We start from the raw sequence: 22879 nt of genomic DNA, 5'->3' as shown, positions 1-22879 counted from the left end.
GGTGTACTGCGTCATATATAGCTGGTAGGCAGCTGTATGTGAAATTAGCATGGAGCCATGGAACACTCGACATCCCAGGGCATCCAGAAACCTCGGTTCTTTCCCTGGAGATTCTTCTACGAATGGGGCCAAGGTCTCTTTGCCTTCTTCTGAGCAGACTCCACTACAACAGAGTGGTGAGAAAGCTGGGTTTTATGGAACCCAGGAGCTGCTTGAACCAAGTAGGTAGCGTCTGTTTTTCAGTTCACCGGTGGTACGGTACCTGGATGCTCCCAATTACGTTGAAGAAGTTCAAGAAGGACTTTGTGAACCGGTATAGACATAACCTCCTTGGGGGCGTCTACAAACTGGAGCACCTCAAGCATCTTGTGCCTGGAGTCTTCCTCTGTCTGAAGCTTGAAGGGTATGGCCTTTGACATCTCCTTAATAAAGCTTATAAAGGACGGGTCCTCTGGAGGGGAACTCTCTTCAGTAGGAGATGGCTCCAAGGGAATGTCATCAGTATCCTGGGACTCAGAGGAATCATCCAACCAGGGCTAGTATGGCTGGTCACTAGCATCGGTTGGACCTCCAGATGGGAGAAAGAGGCCTATTCTAGTGGGATCCGGTCGTGGCACTGATGGAACCGGAAGGGGCATTGAGGGTATCAAATGAGGCACCGATAAAGGTCGGTGCGGCACCGAAGATGGAATCTGCATCGATGGAATCGGTGACTTCGATGGACGTCTCGGTGGAAGAACCCCGGATGGCCTCGGGATTGGTTCCGGCATCGACGATGCCTCATCCTCCAATGACAGGGGAATAGGAGTCGATGGTATAGGACATATCGGTATTTTCGAGGGCACCAGTGCAAGAGCCCCGATCAACGTGTCCAATCTGTCCAGTAATGGAGCCAGTACTGTAGGCATCGGGTCGGTGACTGGAATCGGAGGCGGTGCCAGTGTCAATGGAAGCGGAAGACCTTGGAGTGCTTGGATTATTGCCTCTTGAACCATCCAGTTCAATTCCTTGCGGAAGATTGGAGCTTGAAACACCAGTTCCGGAGTAGGAGGCTGCACAGGCGTCGCCGGAGGTAACAGTGGTGAAAGTGAAGTCTTGGCTCCCAGCACTGATGAAGATGGGAAACACCTTGGTGTCCTGGGCACGGAGGAGGTTGGAGGCTCCTCTGCGCAGGCTTTGTTCCTCGGTGGCTCTGTCAACGCCGATGTCGAGGGCTTCTCTGGATTGGCGGACTGAGCCTTTCAATGGCGATGCCGGTGCTTCTCCCGGTGTTCGGCCCAGTCTTTCTCCGGTGCCGAGGATGAAGAGGTGGACGACTTTGAAGCGGATCCTGGTGGACGACAACTCCCACGTCTGGCTGGTGTTGAGAGGTGGAGACGGTGCTGATGACGTCGAGGCCTTTGATGGAGTAGGCTGTTTAGCCTGGAAAAGAAACTCCATTTTTTCTAACCATGCCCTGCAGCCCTTCGGGGTCATTTCGGCACAATTGGTACATGTCAAAACATCATGGTCAGCCCCCAAGCATAAGACACATACCTTATGCGGGTCCGTGATGGACATCGTCCTCGGACAATCGGGGCACCGATGAAAACCTGATGCCATGGTGCTAAGAAAAATTTTAGCCGCGGTGCGGATGGTGGCCAGTAGGCCTCGCAAAGAAGAACCATCGGTAACCGATCGCGAAACGAGGTAAAGCCTTATCTAACGTTAGCGGGTATCGACGGTCGATAGGGGGACCCCGGATGGGGTGAAATTCGTAAAATCTTTTTGAAAAAATTCCGTGAGGAAATTCCTGTCAGGAATATAAGAAGAGCTCCTCAAACCGCGTGGCTACTGCTGTGTGGGAAAAAAAAAAAAGAGACTGAAGGGGGACCCCTGCTGGATGCAGGGTTGGGGGCATGCTGGGCAAGCTCAGTGTGCCAGTCAAAGTTTTAGAAACTTTGACAAAAGTGTTCCGTGATAGGGTTCCATCCTGATGATGTCACCCATATGTGAGGACTAACATCCTGCTGTCCTGTGAGAATGCAGGCTTCAATGTCTGCCCGTTGTTTAGGAGTATTAACATTCTTTTGCAGATTTAAGATGGAGAATTTTGGAGCAAGTGATTTTATCAGTCAGAGGAGGAAATCTTCATGCTCATTTAAATTATCCAGAACAGTTTTGGGTTTTGTTTTTTTTTAATTTGAAAGCAGTTCGGCTATTTGGATTGAATGATGAAGTGGAGCATCAGCATTCACATCAATATCATGTGATCAATATTTTCATGTTCTATTGGCTGCCTAGAACTTTAAATGTACATCTGAGATCTTCTTTTCAGAATGCCTACATGTTGGAAGAGACACAAGAAACACCATCCAAGCCGCTTTAAGCTGTTACCATGAGAATATCCCTGATGCAGCTTCCTTGTGAAACACAGCCCGTGTCCAGTCTTCATGTGTTTCAGCTAAGTGGACCTTTATTTTTGTTATATTTGAGTAAAAAACAATTTGCAAGTTGAATTTTGTTGACATTTTGGGGTTATTTAGGACACATGACGAAAAAGACTTGTAGGAGATATGACTAAGAACTCTCATGGACCCAGATCGTGCACTACATCCTTCCATTATGATGGTCCACTAACATACGGCTTGAATGAATGTAAGAAAGATTTTATTTAGGAACAGATATTTTGCAAACTATTTCTTTCACATGAGTTTATAAAATTTATGATGGTTTACAGCACTTTCTCCATTTTATATATTATACTTTAAAAAAAGATTAGCAATAAACAGCTTTTAACCCTTTCCAGTTTCACTATTTTACACGTTTTCTATCTTACAGAAAAGTCAGATCGAATTTAGGAGCCTTTCACGCACAGGCAGAGAATGAGCAGGAGGTCCACTTACTCGTACTGGCTAGTGTATATAAACTTCATCAGGATGAGCTCCTGCATGTGCTCGTGGAAGATATCCTCCAAGGTCCGGCCCCACTCCTCCCTCAGCCACGTCCGGAACTCCTGGGAACAGAGAGAGGAAGGAAAAGCTTCAGAGCAAGGGCTGAGGATGGGACCGAGAAGCCTCACCCTCCAGGCAGAGCAGAGAGGCTGCGTTCTGGATACACTTGTAACCCCACCCCTACAAGGTACGCTGTGTACACTTGCACCATTCCTCTCCCCAAATCCACACACAGTGCACTGGGTGTACACTTGCACCATCCGGCTCCCTCCCCCCAAAGCACACAAGGTGCGCTCTGAGTACACTTGTACTGTTACACTCCCCCCCCCCCCCCTCCAGACACTGTACCATTGAAGATGGAGAGGAGAACACAGAACGTGATGAAATATGAAATGCATTTCTTTGGGCTGGTGGTTTGTGCCTTTAATCTGCTGATTCCAGTTAAGTACCTGCTCACCAGCACAGCTGCACTGGTAAATCTGATGAATACTTACAGCCAATTCCACACTCTCTATCCCATTATGTCTGTGGTCATTTCTAGTTACAACTCACTCTCACCCATACTGCACTGGTTAGTATTTATGGGCTTGTAAAGCACCTTGGACAAAACTGGTATAAGAATGATAAATGCAATTCCCCTCAGCCAGATGAAAGGAGGAGGAGGAGCTCAGACAAGGGTCCAGGCTCTTGTTACTATGCACTTTCAGGGCAAAGAATTTGGTTTCAAACTTGAAGATAAGCCACAGAATGCCAGAGGGAGTCCTGTGGGAACAGCGCGGCAGCTGACTGCCCAGGAAGGAAACTCTTCCCGCTCCCACAATCTGTTAAACACGATTTGGGCTGCAGATGTTCCCTGTGATCCAGAGATGAACAGATATCCTTCTGTGACTCTACGGCCACTAAAGGCCGGCCACTAAAACCCCAGCGAGGCGTTCTAGCTTGGGGGACTCGGCCCCAGAGGAGCTGGGCACTGAAGCTTCCTAACGTGACATGAGAGGACAATTTGGTGAGAGACTGAATAAGGAACACAATCATGGAAATGTGGGAGACATTAAAAATGATATGGAGGAGATGAAAACAGATTTATAAAGAAAAATTCCCAAATGGGGGAGCTAGAAGAAAGTAATCTGCCTGAGTCTCAGCAAAGTGTCCTTTGGTTGGAGAATACAGTGCAGGTTTAAACGGTTCAGCGGACCGAGATATAGGCTCAAAACTGAGATCATGGGGGTGGGGGAAGAGACGTTAAGATTGTGACTATCGGTGATATAAAAGCATTGGTTAAAGGCATTTCCATTATTGTCCTGAACAAAGGAGACAGAGAACAATTTAAAATCAAGAGCTTACAGGGTTTTAGGACCCAAGCCCAAGAGGAGATTTTGAAAGCCACATGGGGGAATGGAGCAATCTGGAGAAAGAAGACAACACTTTTTTCAGGATCCTCAAAAAGGAAGTGATTAGACAGAGAAAGTCCAGAGAGGCAAAACTGTGGTCTTATCAAGAGGGAGGGTTTCACTCCTCTGCCGGATATCTGAATGGACAAGATTCAGACAAAAGTAGTGATCAAGTAGTTCAGGAAATTCAGGAGCGAGAAAGCTGGAGGCAGAGAAAATCTGACTACAGTATCAGCATGTGGAAGGAGCCAGTTGTTGCATGCAGAAGCTTTATTAATCATCTTTTTTTTTTTTTTTTTTTTTTTTTTAAAGCAGTTCATTTCTTGCTATAGTAATAGAACCATAAACTTGAATTTTGCTCCTTAGATCCAAGAAAAGTGATCTTTTCCTTTTTTTTTTTTTTTTTTTTTAAATGTTATTTTCCCCTTTGCTGTGCCTTGCAACTCTTGCTATAATGCCCTCTGGCCTGCCTTTGAGACACTAAGAATGCTGATTGTGCAGGGAAGGGTCTATGTAGTAAAGGCGAGCCCAAATGGTTGTAGCGGATTGTTGGTTGGTGTGAAAGGACGGATTTCCTTATCCCTTGTTAAAATCCATTATTTTGGGGAAAGGCTGAACTTTTATTGCTCATGGGTTATGTTGAGGGTTAATTCTGGTTTACTAGGATGGAGAGGATTAGGTGGAAGTATGGGGGGAAGAAAAGCAAGTTTACTTACCGCGAACGGTGTTTTCCATAGATAGCAGGATGAATTAGCCATGCTGCCTGGGATCGCCCCTGGCAGCCCGAGGCGGGAACTTCTCTCAGTATGTTAAGTTGTACTCCTGCGCGGTGCCTTCCCGCACGACTGTCTGCATCGCCTCGGTTGGTTAGAAAGCACAGAGAAGCAGCTCATCGCAAGGAAGAATAAGTGCAGGCAGAAGGATGGAGACTGTCCAGGGAGGAGGGTGGGAGCACATGGCTAATTCATCCTGCTATCTACAGAAAACACCATTTATGGTAAGCAAACTTGAGGTATCTGTGCCATTTACCCGCATAATTCTCTCTTGTGGACAGCTTTCTCGAGGAAATAAGAATGTCCTGAATCTCCCTTGGAATAGGAAGATAACTCAGTACCTCCCTTTCAATCTCCATGCTGTCAAATGAAGCAAGTCCCACATGGGATGAAGTAGTGTCCCATCTTCCTGAGATAGATCTGCCCTGTCTTGAAGAAGGACTAGAGGTTGTGTGGAGAGATGAACGAGGTAGGCGTATCACTGATGCCTGGGCCACGCTGGTGTTATGAGGATGAGATCTGACTCCTCTGCGATGCACTTTTGAATCACTTGCTTTATTAGTGGGATCCAGGAGAATGTGTACAGCAGGCTCCCCTTCCATTAAGCAGAAAAGTATCCTGAGCTACTCTTTGATTACTCGGGTACAGACAGCAAAAGTCCGGCAGCTTCATGTTGCATTCGGTTGCAAACAGATCTATGCGGGGCGTCCCCCATCTCCTGAAAAGGGAGAACGCCACTTCCTAATTAAGTTCCCACTCGTGGGGATGAAAGATTCTGCTGAGCCTGTCTGCTTCTGTGTTCTTGATCCCTGGTAGGTAAGTTGCTTGCAACTGTATGGCGTATGCTAGTGCCCACTCCAGTGTTAGGACCGATTCTCTGCACAGCATCCTGAACTGGAAACACCTTCTTTGTTTATATAGAACATGGCTACCTGATTATCCGTATATACCATGACTATCTTGTTTTGCAGAAGGCATGAGAAGGTGCGGATGGCGTACCGTTTAGCCCATAGCTCCAACAGGTTTATCTGGAATGTTTTCTCGGTGGGGGACCAAAGACCCTTGTGTCTTGTAGTGCAGAACATGTGCACCCCATCCTTTCGTGGATGCATCTGTTAGGAAAATCTGATGTGTCAGGTTTTGGAAAGAAGCGCCCAATTGTAGGATCTTGGGCATCTGCCACCAGTCCAAGTCTGCAATCATTGGTTGAGTTAGGGTCATCCTCCTTGACATAGGATGGAAGCGTTAAGACCACTGAAATTTTAGACCCCATTTAATTCGGCGCATGTGAAGGCAAGTATGGGGAACTACATACATTGCCACCACCATATGTCCCAATACTGGGAGAATTTGATGAGCTGTGGGACTTGATAGACTTCTCAATGTTGAAGCCAAATCCCGAAAGGTCGGAATCCTGTCGTCTGGTAGAAAGGCCTTGCAAAGATTTGTGTTTATGATCGCACCTATGAATTGCAGAGTTTGAGAAGAGTCAAGCTAGGACTTATCGTAATTGATGATGAAGCCTAGATTTTCTAGTTAAGTTATAATTTGAATCTGGTGGGTATGGATCAGTTCTGCAGTCAGGGCCACCAGTAGGCAATCGTCCAGGTAGCGAAAAAATGTGATTCCCTTCTTGCGAAGGTGAGCCACAGCCACTGCTAAGCATTTTGTGAATATTCAGGGCTCTGATGTCAGGCCAAACAGCAGGTCCTTGTACTGGTAGTGCTGGGTGTTGACAACCACAACCCCCCGCTTTTCTTGGGAATAAAATCCCTGAAGTTGTTGATGTAGAGGCACAACTTGAATTGCTCACTGATGAAGCAACAATTGGACTTCCTACTGGAGAAGGATGTCATCCTTCTTTCCCTTCAAGGATGGAGTAAAGTTGGAACCATTCGAAAGTTCAGGAGGTAGCCATTCTGCACGATGTTGAGAACAACAATCTGATGTTATCCAACCCCAAGCTTGCACAAAGGAGGCGAGGTGGCTGCTTATCACTCCCTGTAGCTGTCGCCAGGATAGGTTCAGAAAGGCTGCTGAGATTTTTGGGCGACATTTTGCACCGGGATCTGCCGCAGTCCCGTGACTGGGTTTGCTGTGGTTGTATCCTCTGTTGTTGGTAAAGTGGGGACTGTAGGATGAGAACTGTCTGTAGGAGCGTCTCAGATAGAAGGGCTTCTTATATGCCTGATAATAGCATCTGGTGGATACCTGCTCTGCTGGTGATGTGAGAGAGAGAGAGGACACTGTGGCACTTTGCTCCTTGAGTTGAGAAATTGTCTCGGGCAGCCTGAACCCAAACAAGTTATCGCCTTTGCACAAGAGGTCCGCGAGCTTTTCGTGCACATCCTCACAAATTGCGCTTGCCCTTAGCCAGGCTATTCTTCTGGCAGTGATGGATGCTGCCGAAGTACGAGCAGATGCCTCAAATCCTTCATAGATAGTGCGGAGTTAGTGATGCAAGCCCTCCTCCATGTCCACTATCATCTGATTTTGCGGCTGATCACCACTGCCTTGGTCTCCTTCCGATTTTAGAGTTTGAAGGCAATCATAGAGATACTATATGATGTAAAATTGATGTTGCTGAATTTTTGCATCCAACCTTGAACCTTGGAACACCCTCTTACCAAAATCATCCAGATACCGGTCATCTTTACCCGAAGGTGTGTTGGAATAAATCCTGGTCTTCTTGGCTTGCTTCATTGCCGATTCTACCACTATAGATGCGTGTAGTAACTGGACTCGCCCATAATGAAGAAATTACTTACCTGATAATTTTGTTTTCCTTAGTGTAGACAGATGGACATGGGACCAGTGGATTTATTCTCCCCTGCTAGCAGATGGAGACGGAGCAAGCATAAGCCACAGTATATATAGCCCTACAGTGACCCCAGCCTGCCAGTATTCTCTTCAAAAGCAACTGTGGACAGACTAGCAAAAAACTTGATTACCAACATAATTAAAAACAGATAACCAGAACTGTACTCAACCAACCATAAACACTGAACTCACATAAGATGGACACTTACCAGTAATCCCTTGGGATCCAGAGCCCCTCAGGAGGACTACTGACACACTCATGCAGCAGCCGAGGGAGGGAAGCTGAGTCCATCAATCTACACTAAGAAAAACAAAATTATCAGGTAAGTAATTTCTCCATTTCCTAGCATGTTGACAGATGGTCTCAGGACCATTGGGATGTACCAAAGCTATTCCCCAACAGGGTGGGAGGCTGTCCGTGGTCCAGTCAATACTGCACGTACAAAAGCTGCATCCTCACGGGCCTGCACATCCATACGATAAATCCTGGAAAAAGTGTGTAAGGAGGACCACATCGCAGCTCGACAGATATCAATGAGACACAACAGACTTACTTCTGCCCATGACACTGCCTGAGCCCTAGTGGAATGAACCTAATCAGAGTAGGCAATGGCTTTCCAGCATCCACATTCTCGGCCATGACCATCTCCTTAATCCAACAAGCTATGGTAGCCCGTGAAACCGGAGAACCCTGCTTACTCCTGCCAAGGCGAACAAACAGGCGAGCCATCTTTCAAAAAGACTCAGAGACCTCCAGATATCACACAAAATACTTAACATCTAAGGAACGCAAAAGGTGAAATCCTCCGCTGCATCTCTGACCTTATCCAGGGATGACAAGGAGATAGACTGATTCAAATGAAAGTCTGAGACTACCATGGGCAAGAAGGATGGAACAGTTAGCAGCTGTAATGTCCCCGGAGTCACTCAAAGGAATGGCTCCTGGCAAGACAAGGCCTGCAGCTCAGAAATCCAACGCACAAAACATATACCCACCCACCCAACGTCAACACCAACAGCACCGGAGTGCTAAAGGGAGCGACACCACCAGGCGTCGCAAAAAGGAAAAAAAAACCCACCCACCACCAAGCGCCCTGCAACACTGCAAAAAAGAAATAAGGCAGGAGCCAAAAACAAAGAGAAGAGACGACCGCGATCGTGAGCCCCGCCCACCCACCCACCCGACGTCAACACCAACAGCGCCGGAGCGCTAAAGGGAGCAACACCACCAGGCGTCGCGCGACAAAGGGGCACTCCCCTTCGTGCAAACCACAGTGCCAGCAATAATCAAAGTCTTGAAAACTCCCGAACAATTAAATGGCAAACTATCAACCCCTCAAAGACTGCAAGATCAACAGAAATGTCCCAAACGTAGACAACAATTGGAACGATAGAGGAACAAAAACAAAACACAAGTATCAACACTCAACCATTACACACAACAACAATAAATCTCTCAGCAGCTACTTAACACTTTCTTTCCTACTCTTTAATGCTCAATCTATAATTAAGAAAATACCAATCGTCAACGACCTTCTCCAAGATGAAAAACCAGATTTCATAGCAATCACAGAAACATGGGCAAAAAACACACACTGTACTAATCAACCAAATCAATAACTCTACCTACAGAACTTTTTCAATACCCAGACCTAAAAAGAAAGGCGGAGGCCTTATGCTAATCATAAAAAAAAAAAACCTACAGATGAAATTACTCCCAACAAGCAATTGCTCCCCACTGGAAATTGCACTATTTGATTCTCCACATCTACAAATTTGTCTAGTATACTGCCCCCCCCAGCACTCTAGATCGGAACTGCTCACCACTTATTGAATTCATCCTGACCAGAATATCAATCAACAAACCCATAAGGCCCTCAATCGCACCCTCACCCCGGCAGACCCCCGCGCCGACCACGAGGCGCCGTCCCCGGACCACGGGCTCCTCCTTCAGCCCTCCCCCCGGCCGGCAGCCACTAAAAACTAGCGCAGCACCGCCAATGAGAGCAGGGCCAGGAGGCCTTTAAATTACCCGCGACATCTTGGCGTCGCACGCCGGGCATCGCACACCTAAGGAGCGCGACAAAGGGGCCTGCCCCTTTGTCTCGCCCCTTCGTCTCAGCCCCGAGAAAGCCACGAACCTTAACCACAGACGAAACTACAGCACAAACAAATGCCAATCAGCCATGGACAAACGGATTTTTCTGACCGGATAAAGCCATAACGCACCGACCACTTTCAAACATCTAAACCAATCCTTTCCAGCCACAATACAACACACCCTTCACAATCTCGCCAGCGTCCATCAACTAAAATCAAATGTCTAACTAGCCCTCACAGAATCCACTCCAGCAGTTCTAACATCCATCCCAGCTGCTCCAACATCCAACATACACTCCAGCAGTTCCAGCATTCAATCCAGCAGTTCCAGCATCCATTCCAGCAGCTCCAACATTCACTCCATCAGTTCCAGCATCCATCCCAGCATCCATTCCAACAGCTCCAGCATTCAATCCAGCAGTTCCAGCAGCTCCAACATTCACTCCATCAGTTCCAGCATCCATCCCAGCATCCATTCCAACAGCTCCAGCATTCAATCCAGCAGTTCCAGCATCCATTCCAGCAGTTCCAGCATCCACTCCAGCAGTTCCAGCATCCATCCCAGCAGCTCCAGCATCCACTCCAGCAGTTCCAGCATCCATCCTAGCAGACTCCGCACGTATCCGGTCACAGACCTACCCCTACTCATAACCTCTAGCAAACCTGCATATAATGATACACAGCCATTCCATCCCCATACTCAAGAGAAAACCCAGAAATAACTCTCCACCAGACCCCATTCAGACACCCAGACAACAAAGACTCATCAACATCATGACATCTCCCATTACACAACTCCTCGGCCTTTCATTATTCACTTTAACCTTATTCAATGCACAGTCACTGTCCAAAAAAATGCACCTTCTAAATGATTACCTAATTGACAACAACCCTGACATATGTGCAATAACGGAAACATGGCTAGATCCCACGGACATATCATTAACAAACCAACTACCTACACAATCCTTCGACCTCTTCTCAATACCTAGACCGAAAAAGAAAGGAGGAGGAATTCTACTTGCTGCAAAAAAACAATTGGGTATAACACTACAACAATCATACTCCACCTCAAAACTTGAATGCTCCATATTCAAATCTCAACATCTACAAATATTCCTCATCTACGCCACACCAGGAACTCTAGAGGCTAACCCCTCCCCTCTAATAGAGATGATAGCCAAACATCTAAACTCAGACAAACCAACCATCATACTGGGAGACTTCAACATTCACGTAGACTCCACCCCTCAATCCACTAACTGCGAAACCTTCCTTACCTCCCTCAGTCACCTTGGATTCACACAAATAATCAGCGAGCCCACTCACAAAGCAGGTCATACATTAGACCTCATATTTATCAACGATAGCTGGTCCATCCATACAAATCCCACCTGCACGCCAATCCCATGGTCAGACCACCAGCTTATAGACACAACCCTCTAAATGAAAAACACACCTCCTCCAAACATCTCCAAAACCACCATTCATTTCAGGAAACCATGCGCACTGGAGTTACTCAACAAACAATGCTCCAAAGACCTCAAACAAATTGACTTCTCAGACGCCAACACAGCCACCACTTCATGGATCAAACTCACGAACAAAATAGCTGATCAACTCTGCCCAACCTCCTCAAAAGAAATCCAACCGACACGAGACAACAGAAAACCATGGTTCACCCCGGAACTCAAAACCCTGAAACAGAAACTACGAAACAAAGAACAAAGCTGGAGAAACAACCCTTCTCTCACATCCAGACTTGACTACAAAGCCACCCTCAACACCTACAGAAACGCCATACACAAAACAAAAAAGGACTTCTATGCAAAAAGAATTCATAACTTCATCTTCGACTCGAAGGCTTTATTCTCCTACGTTTCATCACTCACCAAACCAACACCACCATCCATTCCAGACCATCTAGCGCTCAGTAAGGCCAACGAACTAGCCACCTACTTCAAAACAAAAATCTCAAACCTCACCCTCTCCCTTACAACCCACCAAACGCTTCCAACACCTCATAGCACATACCAACTCACTCTGAATTCTAGACTAGAGTCATTCGAGCCCACATCAGCCATGGAGATTGAAAATTTACTTAAAAAAATTAAACCATCGGCACATCCCTCGGACCCACTCCCTACTAATTTGCTCACTGCCATCTCTAGCACCGTCGCAAAACCTATTGCAGAAATCATCAATACCTCCTTAGCCATGGGCACAGTTCCTAATCAGCTAAAACTTGCAATCCTCAAACCCCTACTGAAAAAACCAACTGCATCACCCATGGACCCAGCCAACTACAGACCCATTGCAAACCTGCCCCTGATCTCCAAACTGATGGAAAAAGCGGTAAATAAACAACTTTCCGAATACCTCGAGGAGCACAGCATTCTTTCCCCAGCACAATATGGTTTTCGCAAATCTCGAAGCACAGAGTCCCTTCTGCTTTCCCTCACTGATAATTTACTTTTGAACCTGGAGAAAAAACAGTCATTCTTACTGGTCCTTCTAGACCTATCTTCAGCGTTCGACACGGTAAATCACTCACAACTCCTAGAACAACTATCAAACATAGGAATCAAAGGCACAGCCCTCTGTTGGTTCAAATCGTTCCTATCCAACAGGTTTTACAAGGTCAGAATCAACAACAAGGAATCTGACCCCATCCTATCAGACCAAGGCGTACCACAAGGTTCATCCCTCTCCCCTACCCTGTTCAACATTTACCTCCTCCCCCTCTGCCATTTGCTATCTCAACTCAAACTTACTCATTACCTCTATGCAGACGACATCCAGATCCTAATCCCCATCACAGAATCAATTCAAAAAACCTTCGTCTACTGGGAGAATTGTCTTAAACCAATTAAACAACTACTCTCCAGCCTAAACCTGATTCTAAACTCCAGCAAAACAGAGCTGCTACTAATCTCACACAACCCGAACAACCACCCACCTAGTCTGGCACAAACCACATCTTTAAACATGGAGCTCTCTGCAGACGTCAGGAATTTAGGAACTTGGCTTGACAATCAACTTAACCTTAAAAAATTCATAAACACAACCACCAAGGACTGCTTCTTTAAACTACAGGTCCTAAAGAAACTAAAGCCACTCCTTCACTTCAATGACTTTCGCCTCGTTCTTCAATCCATTATTTTTTCGAAACTTGATTACTGCAACTCAATCTTACTGGGCCTCCCCTCCAACAGCATCAAACCCCTACAGATGGTACAAAACGCCGCAGCCAGAATCCTAACTAACACTAATAGAAGAGACCATATTACCCCCATCTTGAGCTACCTCCACTGGCTACCCATCAAACAGAGAATCATATATAAAACCTTAACCATTATCCATAAAACAATTCATAACGTCGCACCTATATCTCTACAAACTCAACTTCGCCTACACTCATCGGCCAGACCCATCAGAAGCGCCTACAAAGGCACATTAGTCGCAGCTCCAGCCAAATCAACGCTAAGAAAAAGAGCACTATCCACTGCGGGACCACATCAATGGAATGCGCTCCCACCAGACATAAGACTCGAACCCAACCTACCAGAGTTCAAAAAAAGGTTAAAAACCTGGCTCTTCAGGCAAGCGTTCCAATTCCCAGAGTGTAACTAGGCACCTCCTCCTGTCTTTCAGATCCAACCATTGCAAGGTGTCACAAACACATTGACACTCAATTTCATACACGGACTTGATTATTCTCAATATCTATTTATTTAAGTCATCCTTCTCATATTATATTATTTAACCGATTACTTGCAGACTATATATGCTACTAAAGTTCCTTGTAAAATGTGAACACAAATAATGTTATAATAATATTATCTGTTTGTTAAATACTATTGTTACTTTCACTGTTCCTTGTAATAATGTTCAATAGTTGATTGTTATTGTTCTATGTTCTATGTAAAAAACCCCAGTCTAACCTCCCAGACCAGGGCAACCTTTTCGTTACTTGTAAACCGGACTGATTTGTATTGCATACAGGAATTCCGGTATATAAAAATTAAAAATAAATAAATAAATAAATAATAATTATTCTAAGTGACTTCAACTTACACAGACAATGCCCCCTACTCTCCCACTTGCGCCTCAATCACTGATGAGCTCTCTTCACTAGGACTCAGTCAAATCATCAATGGCCAGATGCACAAAGCAGGTCATACACTAGACCTAGTCTTCATCAACACTAACATATGGTCTAACCACCAAACTAAGATAACGAATATACCATTGTCAGACCACTCTATCATCCACGCAAACTTATATTCAAATTGTAAACTTACAACAAGAAAAAGCACAACTAAATCCTTCTCATACCGTCCACCTTTTTGATCGAAACTCTTCAAGCAAATCTACAAACTGAACTAACATAGACCTATCAAACACAGAAAACGCAACATCGTCCTGGATTACCATAACTAGAACGGTAGCAGACAAGATAAACCCCATAATAAAGAAAACAATAAAAGAATCAAAAAATTCAGAACCTTTGGCACAACGACAACATCAGAGCAGCCAAACAGAAACTCAGAAAAAAAGAGAAATCATGGAGAAACAACAAAACAACCACACTACTCAACGCATACAGAGCACATCTAGAAGAATACAAAAAATTCATCCCTAAAACAAAAAAAGACTTTTACACTAACAAAATAAACAAATACCAACATAACCCTAAGATGCTCTTCAACATAGTAAAAAGCCTAACTAAATCATCTTACGATGATCAGTCACAATCAACACCAAAGATCATTAGTAACGACTTTGCAGATTTCTTTGATGAAAAAATCAAAATCCTCATAAAGAACAACCTCAAAAATGACTCAAGACCAGAAAATACAGAACATTCAAACAAAAAGCTGGCCCAACTTTGAGACAGCATCTTCTCTGGAAATCCAAATGATCATTAAAAAAATGAACCCAGCCAAACACCCTACTGACGCCATACCCATTACAACGATAAAAAATCTTGAACCATCAATAACTAAGACGATAACTGACATCGTAAACCTCTCCCTCACGGAAGGAAACTACCCAGAATGCCTAAAATCTGCAATCATCAAACCCATTATGAAAAAGAATAATCTTGATCCAGAAAACCCACTGAACTACTGACTCATATCAAACCTACAAACAATGATTGCCAAAATCATTGAGAAAGTCGTCCACACAAAGCTCAGTGACCACCTGGAAGAAAACAACATCCTGCTACCCACGCAATTTGGCTTCAGAAAGCAACTGAACACAGAGACTCTACTACTAGCAATGAACGACTTCGTACTCAAAGGTTTCGAAAACGGCCACAGCTACCTTCTAGTCCTACTCGACCTATCAGCAGCCTTTGATACAGTAAACCACTCTATCATGATTGACCGTCTATCTGAAATTGGGGCAAAGGAAACAACCCTACAATGGTTCTCTTCATACCTATCACAAGAACCTACCAAGTGCTGCTCAATGATACCCTCTCAAAGAAAATTAATCTAAACACTGGAGGTTCCCCAAGGATCCGCTCTATCAGCAACGCTCTTCAACATCTATCTGCTTCCAATACGCCAATTCCCATCAAATCTTAATCTGACCCATTTCATCTATGCTGATGTCATTCAAATATTAATCCCAATACAAAAATCACTAGAAGAAACATACAAATTAACAGCCACTTACCTAAGCAGAATAAAGGAAATACTAACCAACTTAAAACTCATCCTTAACTTCAACAAGACAAATAATCATATTAGACAGAAAGAACAACTCCCCTCAACTTCCACCTCTCAACCTAATGAACCAAAATACGATTATATCTCCGGTCAATCATGCCCGCAATCTTGGAGTAATAATTGACAAGGAACTTTCTTTCAAAAGCCACATCTCAACAAAAATCAAAGACGGATATCATAAACTACTAACACTCCGTCAATTAAAACCTTTCCTTTCCACCAACTTCAGTCCTTCAATTACTCATTTTCTCTAACCTTGACTACTGTAACTCACTCCTTTTCCACTTACCTCTAAACACTATCCGTCCACTCCAAATCCTACAAAACGCAGCCGCAAGAATCCTCACTGGATCTAAAAAACATGACCACATCACTCCAACACTTATCTCACTACACTGGCTACCAATAAAATTCAGGATTGAATACAAAATACTATCCATACTTCATAAAATCATATATGAAAAACAAGAAAACTGGCTAAGTTCCTCCATAAAACTACATACCCAAAACAGAAACCTCAGATCAGCAAATAAAGGACTTCTAAAGACACCACCTACTCATTCCAAACAACTCACCTCAACCCAAAAGAGAGCAATCTCTCTAGGAAGCCTGAAACTCTGGAACTCCCTCCCAACCGAACTCAGAACTCAAGAAAACTTAAAAACTTTCAAAAAAGATCTAAAAACATGGATGTTCAAAGCATACCAACCCACCCAATGAACAAAACAAAGCTAACCCCCTCTGGCCTAACCTTAAGAAAACTGAAACTCAATACAAGTATATAGTATAACAAAGAATTGAAACGTAAAAAAAACTGAACAGCAAATAACAGAGACATCATATACAAGTTAACAATCATTTGAACCTTTTTGAAAACCTTGTTAACCTCCTTAACCTTGTAAACATCATATTTTTTGTAAACTGTTATAATGGCGAAACTGAATGATGGTATATAAAACTCGATAAATAAACAAATAAATAAATAAATATAGCCACCAGGAACACAGTCTTCAAAGTCAAGAATAGTAGTCGGAACACAGGGCCTGCCAAGAAGTCCAGCATCAACTTAAGACTCCACAATGGAACTCAAGGGAGGCCTAAGGTGCTTCACTCCCTTCAAAAAACAGGCCATATCAGGATGAGACAAGGAAACACCATTCACCAGGCCTCAAACAAGCAAGAGCCGCCACCTCCACATTCTAGGAATTAAGGGCCAAGCCTTTATTTAATTTACCCTGCAAAAATTCTAGAATGAGAGGAAACTTAACTGAACGAGGACGCACACCCCGCTCCTCAAAAACTTTCCCAACACGCAGATAAGCCAAGGAAGTGGAGAACTTGCAAGTGCAGAGTAAAGTGGGGTGAGAGGAGAAGGAAAGAGCTGTACCGGGGGTGAGGTTTCCCGGCCCCAACGGATTCCCCTCCATTGCATCTGACGTCACTTACCAGGGACCTGACTTCCGCATAAAGTCGCCGCTCCTGCGGCATTGATTCGGGTGAGAGGATAACCACATTTTAACAGGTGAGCCCCTCTCAAATGCCAAACCATAAGACAAAATCGAGTTGGATCCTTGTGAAGAACTGGTCCCTGCTGAAGCAGATCCATATGCGGCGGAAGACAAAGGAGGGACTTTCACCAGGTGTTGTCGCAAATCCGCGTACCACAGATGCCTGAGCCAGTCTGGGGCATCCTGGGATTCTTCCTTGGCTCTCACATAGCATCCCAACCAGGAACACCCAGCTATTTCAAGGTCTGGGAAATCAGGGCCGGCAGTTCATCTCCATGAAAGAACAGCAACATGGTTCGATACACTTCCTAGCCCTGGAGGAATTTCTCCATCTCCCAGGGAAACAGGATCAACCTCATCATCAGTGCCATCCGGATTCCTGTTGGGAACACCCACAGGGAGTAGAGGTGAGCCCTGGCGTTTAAGTATAGGAGTGGAAGAGGAAGGAGCCACCAGCTGAGGGTCCGTCGGACAGAAATGGGGGACGCGTAGGCCTACACCTAAAGAAAGGCTTGTAAGCCTTGAAAAAATTTGATCCATGAAAAAGCAGCCAGGTCCAGACCAAGCCCAGAAGGAACTGGAGCTGGTCCCACAGAACTGCCCTTGCCAGTGGAGCAGCCAGTTAAGCAAGACCCAAGATCTGGCATCCTCCCTGCCAAGGTCATGACCAACCCATCATCAGAATGGGAGGAGCCAGGCTTAGCAAAATCCAAGGAAGACAACTCTTCCTGACTGAGCAGCACTGACACAGGTTAGAAGCCAGGTTAGGCTGAGAAGCTCTTAATATGACAGACAACACAAATAGGAAGACACTTAGACTTCTTGCTTAGCGGCACCATCACTGTAGTAAGCATGCACCGGAACGGCTCGCGCTCAAAAATGAAATGCACCCAAAAAATAAGCACCTAGAAGGAAGCGCAGCAAGGCACACGCATAACCAGTGTGCCAAGTTAAGATGAGCCCTGGCACACCTAGAAATCGAGCACACAATGCGTGCGCAGAGCCGATATACTGCACACACCAACGGCCTATGCACAAGAGTGCATGAAAACGACTGTCATGGCATACCATGCAGCGTGCAAGAAAAACCCCTAAGTGCGGGGCCTAGCCCACAGGGCTGCCCAGTTCTCCAACCCCAACGGGAGCAAACGTCGGCATGGCGCACTGAGAACGGAGACTGGAGGAAGTCCTGAAACCCTCTGTCTATGATTCAGGTAAAACTTTTTTTTTTTAAACCTTACCTGAGCTCAGCGCTTACCGGCTGATTACAGAGACGGTCTCTGGCTGCAGGGGGGGCACCTGCTGCCTTTCAGCTGAACTAGCAGCTAAGTCCATGCCGGGAAACCCAGCTTTCAGACCAAAGCACACCTCTGAAGGACCACAGAAATCACCTCAGGAATTCTCATCTGGTAGAGGGACCTTTAGGTATCACGGCAGGATGGCGGGGGCTTTCTTTTCCTGAATTTAGAATTTCAAATTTCTCCTTTCAAAAAAAGCTCAAAGCAAACCCCATAGGGAGATGCATGTCCACCATCTGCTGGAGACAGAGAATACTGGCAGGATGCCTGGACATGGTCCGGCTCCAGGCACAAGTAGCAGTAATTACGCCCGTCAGCATTAACAAAACTTGAAGCTTGGGGTCTTCGCAGCCATGATAACACCAAAAAGTGATGTTTGGGGTTCACAGAGGTGAAGAGAGAAACCAAAGAGGCAAGAGACAAAAGAACCCACCATCCTGAAGCTGTGTGAGAAAAACAAAACTGAGGCAATGTAGGCAGTCACGCGGGAAGGGACCACGCAGGAGCCCAACTGAACGTTCTGAGAGAAGTTTCCCACTTCAAACCGCCAGGGGGCGATCCCAGACAGCTTGGCTAATTCAGCCTGTTTATCTGTGAAGGATTGAAAGTGACTTTGAGGAAGTTTAAGGTTAGCTTACGCTCACATCATAGGTCTAGGTATGGGCATGATTATCAGAGAGGTGTAATAGTTGATCAAAACTTTTCGGAGTGCAAATGGTTACAACTCAATTAAGAGATCTAAAATATTGGTACAGTATATCAATCCTTTCTAAGCAGGTATAGTTCATATACAAGAGATGCATCAAGTGGGCTTAGAGCATAAGTTAAAAGAAAAATGGGTTGGGCATGCCCATGTAGTCCCTTCTCCTCAAAAGAGAGAGGGGTGGCTATTTTCAAGTAAGGAAATCTTTCACTGATCCAGAAAGAAGATGGGTGGTGACACCAGCATGGATAGGAAGAGTGGTTGGAAATGTATTTTGCTTTGGAGGAGGAGGAGGAGGAGTAGTTAACACTGTGAGGGATTGATGGCTTAATTAAAAATACATACATTTAGTAACATAGTAATGATGGCAGAAAAAGACCAGATGGCCGTGCCGGTTACCCCCATGTTTTTCTCATGGGTAGTAACGGCTGCTCCATGCAGTTACCCCCAAGCCTTATGATAAATGTAGTAATATCTACAATCAATCAAAACTAAACAACTGCCAAACCCATAAATTACTGCTAGCAACATTTTTTCTGGGTGAGGAGCTTTCTTGATAATTCAGACAATGCTGCTTGACGTGCTTTGCTTATGGACTTGGTTGGGCACAGAAGCAGTCCTGTGCTTTTTCCCTTATGTTTGCATGTCAGTTCCCCAGACCATTAAAAAAGTCTATTATGTTTATCTTTCTTCTTTGTTGAAACCAAGCTAATTATGGATGTCTGTATTATCTTATAGAAAATTCGGACATGGCTTTGTACGGTTTTGAGAAAGTGGACAGTTGGGTTGTCCTTAATAAAACATCACATTCAAGTATGAGGCATAGCACTGAGTGCTGAACCCCACAAGGAATGGCTCTGTTGGGCAGTATAAAGGAAAATTGGTTCTTACCTGCAAATTTTCGTTCCTGCAATACCACAGATCAGTCCAGACAAGTGGGTTTTGCCTCCCTACCAGCAGATGGAGTCAGAGAAATAAAAATTTGAGGCACTGCTACATAACAGAGAGGGCCACCTGTAGTCCCCTCAGTACTGACCTGTATCCAAGCCAAGATGTAACCCCCAAACCCCTTTCTCGGGCTAGCAGGGAAAACTATAGGGTTGGAAACCCCCAAAACACTCCCAAAAACTAAATCTGAAAAACCCGAACCATGATCAACAACTGCCCAAATACCCTGAAAACAAACCAACTTGAACCACCAGTTGGCAAAAAACAGTCTTTCGGCAGTGACGGGATGGGTCTCTGGACTGATCTGTGGTATTACAGGAATGAAAATTAGCAGGTAAGAACCAGTTTTCCTTTCCTGAACATACCCAGATCAGTCCAGACTCCTGGGATGTACCAAAGCACCTCCAGACTGGGCGGGAACCTGAAAGACCCACACGCAGAACACTCTCACCAAAGAACACTTCTTCCTGCGCCCTCAAGTTCATGCAATAATGTTTGGTGAAAGTATGCAACGAGGATCACACCGCAGCTCTAGAAATCTTCCTGATATTCTGCCCAGAAGTGACTAGTCAGCCTTCAGCCCCAACTGGAACTTGACGGCCCTTACAAATTTAGGCTGTGCAAAAAGCCGCTTTCAACCAACAGGAAATGGACCCAAGCAAGGCCTTCTCTCTCTTCTTCCTGCCCCCATACAGGACACAAAGGTGATCAGAGCACCAGAACTATTTGACAGCTCCAGATAATGCAACAGAATTCTCCTCACATCCAAAACATGCAGCTCCCTGCCCCTAGGGGAATCCTTAGACCATTCCAAAAAAGCTGGAAGTCTACCGATCGATTAACATGAAAGGAGGACACCATCTTAGACCAAAAAGAGGGGACCGTCTGCCAAGTAAACCCCATCATGGGAAATCTGCAGAAAGGGATTCTTGCAAGATAGAGCCTGTAACTCCGAAACCTGTCCGGCTAAACAGAAGGCCACCAGGAACACTGCTTTCAGAGTCAAAGCCTTCAGCGTAACTCTCCTCCAAGGCTCAAACATAGCCCTACACAAAACTCACAAGACCAAATTAAGGCTCCAAACTGGGCATAACTTCTGAACTGTAAGTCGCAAATGCTTGACCTCTTAAGAAACGAACCACGTCCAGACGCAAGGCCAAGAACCTCCCTCACCATTTGCCCTTAAGAGAGCCCAAAGCTAAAATCTGAACCTAAATGGAACTATAGGCAAAACCCTTAGACAAGCCCTGCTGCACAGATTCCAAGATGAGAGGAACCTCCACCGACAGGGGATGCACCTGTCTCCAAAGTCACCAAGATTCAAACGCCCTCCAGACCTGAATATACGCCAAAGTGGAAGGTCATTGAGCCTGGAGAATGTGGAGATAACCTGCTCCGAATACCCATCCAGGCACAGCTGCCACCTCTCAAAAGCCAAGCCACGAAACAAGTGATCCTCTCGATCCGAAAATATGGGCCTTTGATGCAGCAACTTTGGTAGATGAGCCAGCCAAAGGGATCCAACCACCGCCAGATGCACCAGATCTGCAAACCACGGACACTGCGGCAACTCGGGCGCTACCAACACCATGGAACCGGGATGCGCCTCTAAACACCTCAGAATTCAATCAACCAGAGGCCAAGGAGGATCCCCGAAGGCCAAGGGCACACTAGAACATCCAGGCCCAGAGAATCCTCTCTCTCTTTGCGTTGAACCATGTGCCATGAGGCCCAGCTGGGGAACACCCCACTAGGCACAAATGCAGTTCCAAGCCTTGTGGAACAACTCCCATTCCCCCAGGTCCAGTTGCTGCCTGCTGAGGAAGTCTGCCTGTACGTTTTCCGCCCCTGTAACATGCGAGGCCGCTATGCCCTAAAGATGGCGCTCTGCCCACATGAACAAACACCTTGCCTCCAGAGCTACTGCCCAACTATTCATACCGCCTTGACGGTATGCCACTGTCCGAAAACATGCAAACCTGCGTCTGTGGCGATCACCACCCGTGGATTTCAGATCCATTCCCTTCATTAGATTATAAGAACATAAGAAATTGCCATGCTTGGTCAGACCAAGGGTCCATCAAGCCCAGCATCCTGTTTCCAACAGTGGCCAATCCAGGCCATAAGAACCTGGCAATTACCCAAAAACTAAGTCTATTCCATGTAACCATTGCTAATGGCAGTGGCTATTCTCTAAGTGAACTTAATAGCAGGTAATGGACTTCTCCTCCAAGAACTTATCCAATCCTTTTTTAAACACAGCAATACTAACTGCACTAACCACATCCTCTGGCAACAAATTCCAGAGTTTAATTGTGCATTGAGTGAAAAAGAACTTTCTCCGATTAGTCATAAATGTGCTACTTGCTAACTTCATGGAACGCCCCCTAGTCCTTCTATTATCCGAAAGTGTAAATAACCGATCAGCTGATCCAAATCCTCCCTGAAGAGAAGCTTCCCTTTGAAAGGGAGATTACACAGCTAAGCCTTCGACTCCATGTCTGCTGACCAAATGCGCAGCCTCAAACGCCTGTGGGCTGCCACTGCTAAGACTATACTCCAGGCTGACATGCAAACCAAATCCCAGAATGCATCAGCTACATAAGGGACCCCAGCCTCTAACGAGCTGACTGCTGAAGCTGGATCCTGTGCTTTCTGCACCTC

At 45.5% G+C, this 22879-nt stretch overlaps 1 protein-coding gene across 1 annotated transcript in view; it reads right to left on the bottom strand.

Annotated features, from left to right (window-relative positions):
- The window catches only part of FBXO31 (F-box protein 31), an 81263-nt gene that overhangs the window by 11154 nt on the left and 47230 nt on the right, over window positions 1-22879 (bottom strand). The window contains 1 exon segment of the mRNA XM_029608040.1: window positions 2886-2995. Within this exon segment, the coding sequence (XP_029463900.1) occupies window positions 2886-2995 (110 nt within the window).

This window comes from Rhinatrema bivittatum, chromosome 7 (genome assembly GCF_901001135.1).
Source record: "Rhinatrema bivittatum chromosome 7, aRhiBiv1.1, whole genome shotgun sequence".
Classification (NCBI taxonomy): domain Eukaryota; kingdom Metazoa; phylum Chordata; class Amphibia; order Gymnophiona; family Rhinatrematidae; genus Rhinatrema; species Rhinatrema bivittatum.
This window is presented reverse-complemented; position numbering and strand designations above follow the sequence as displayed.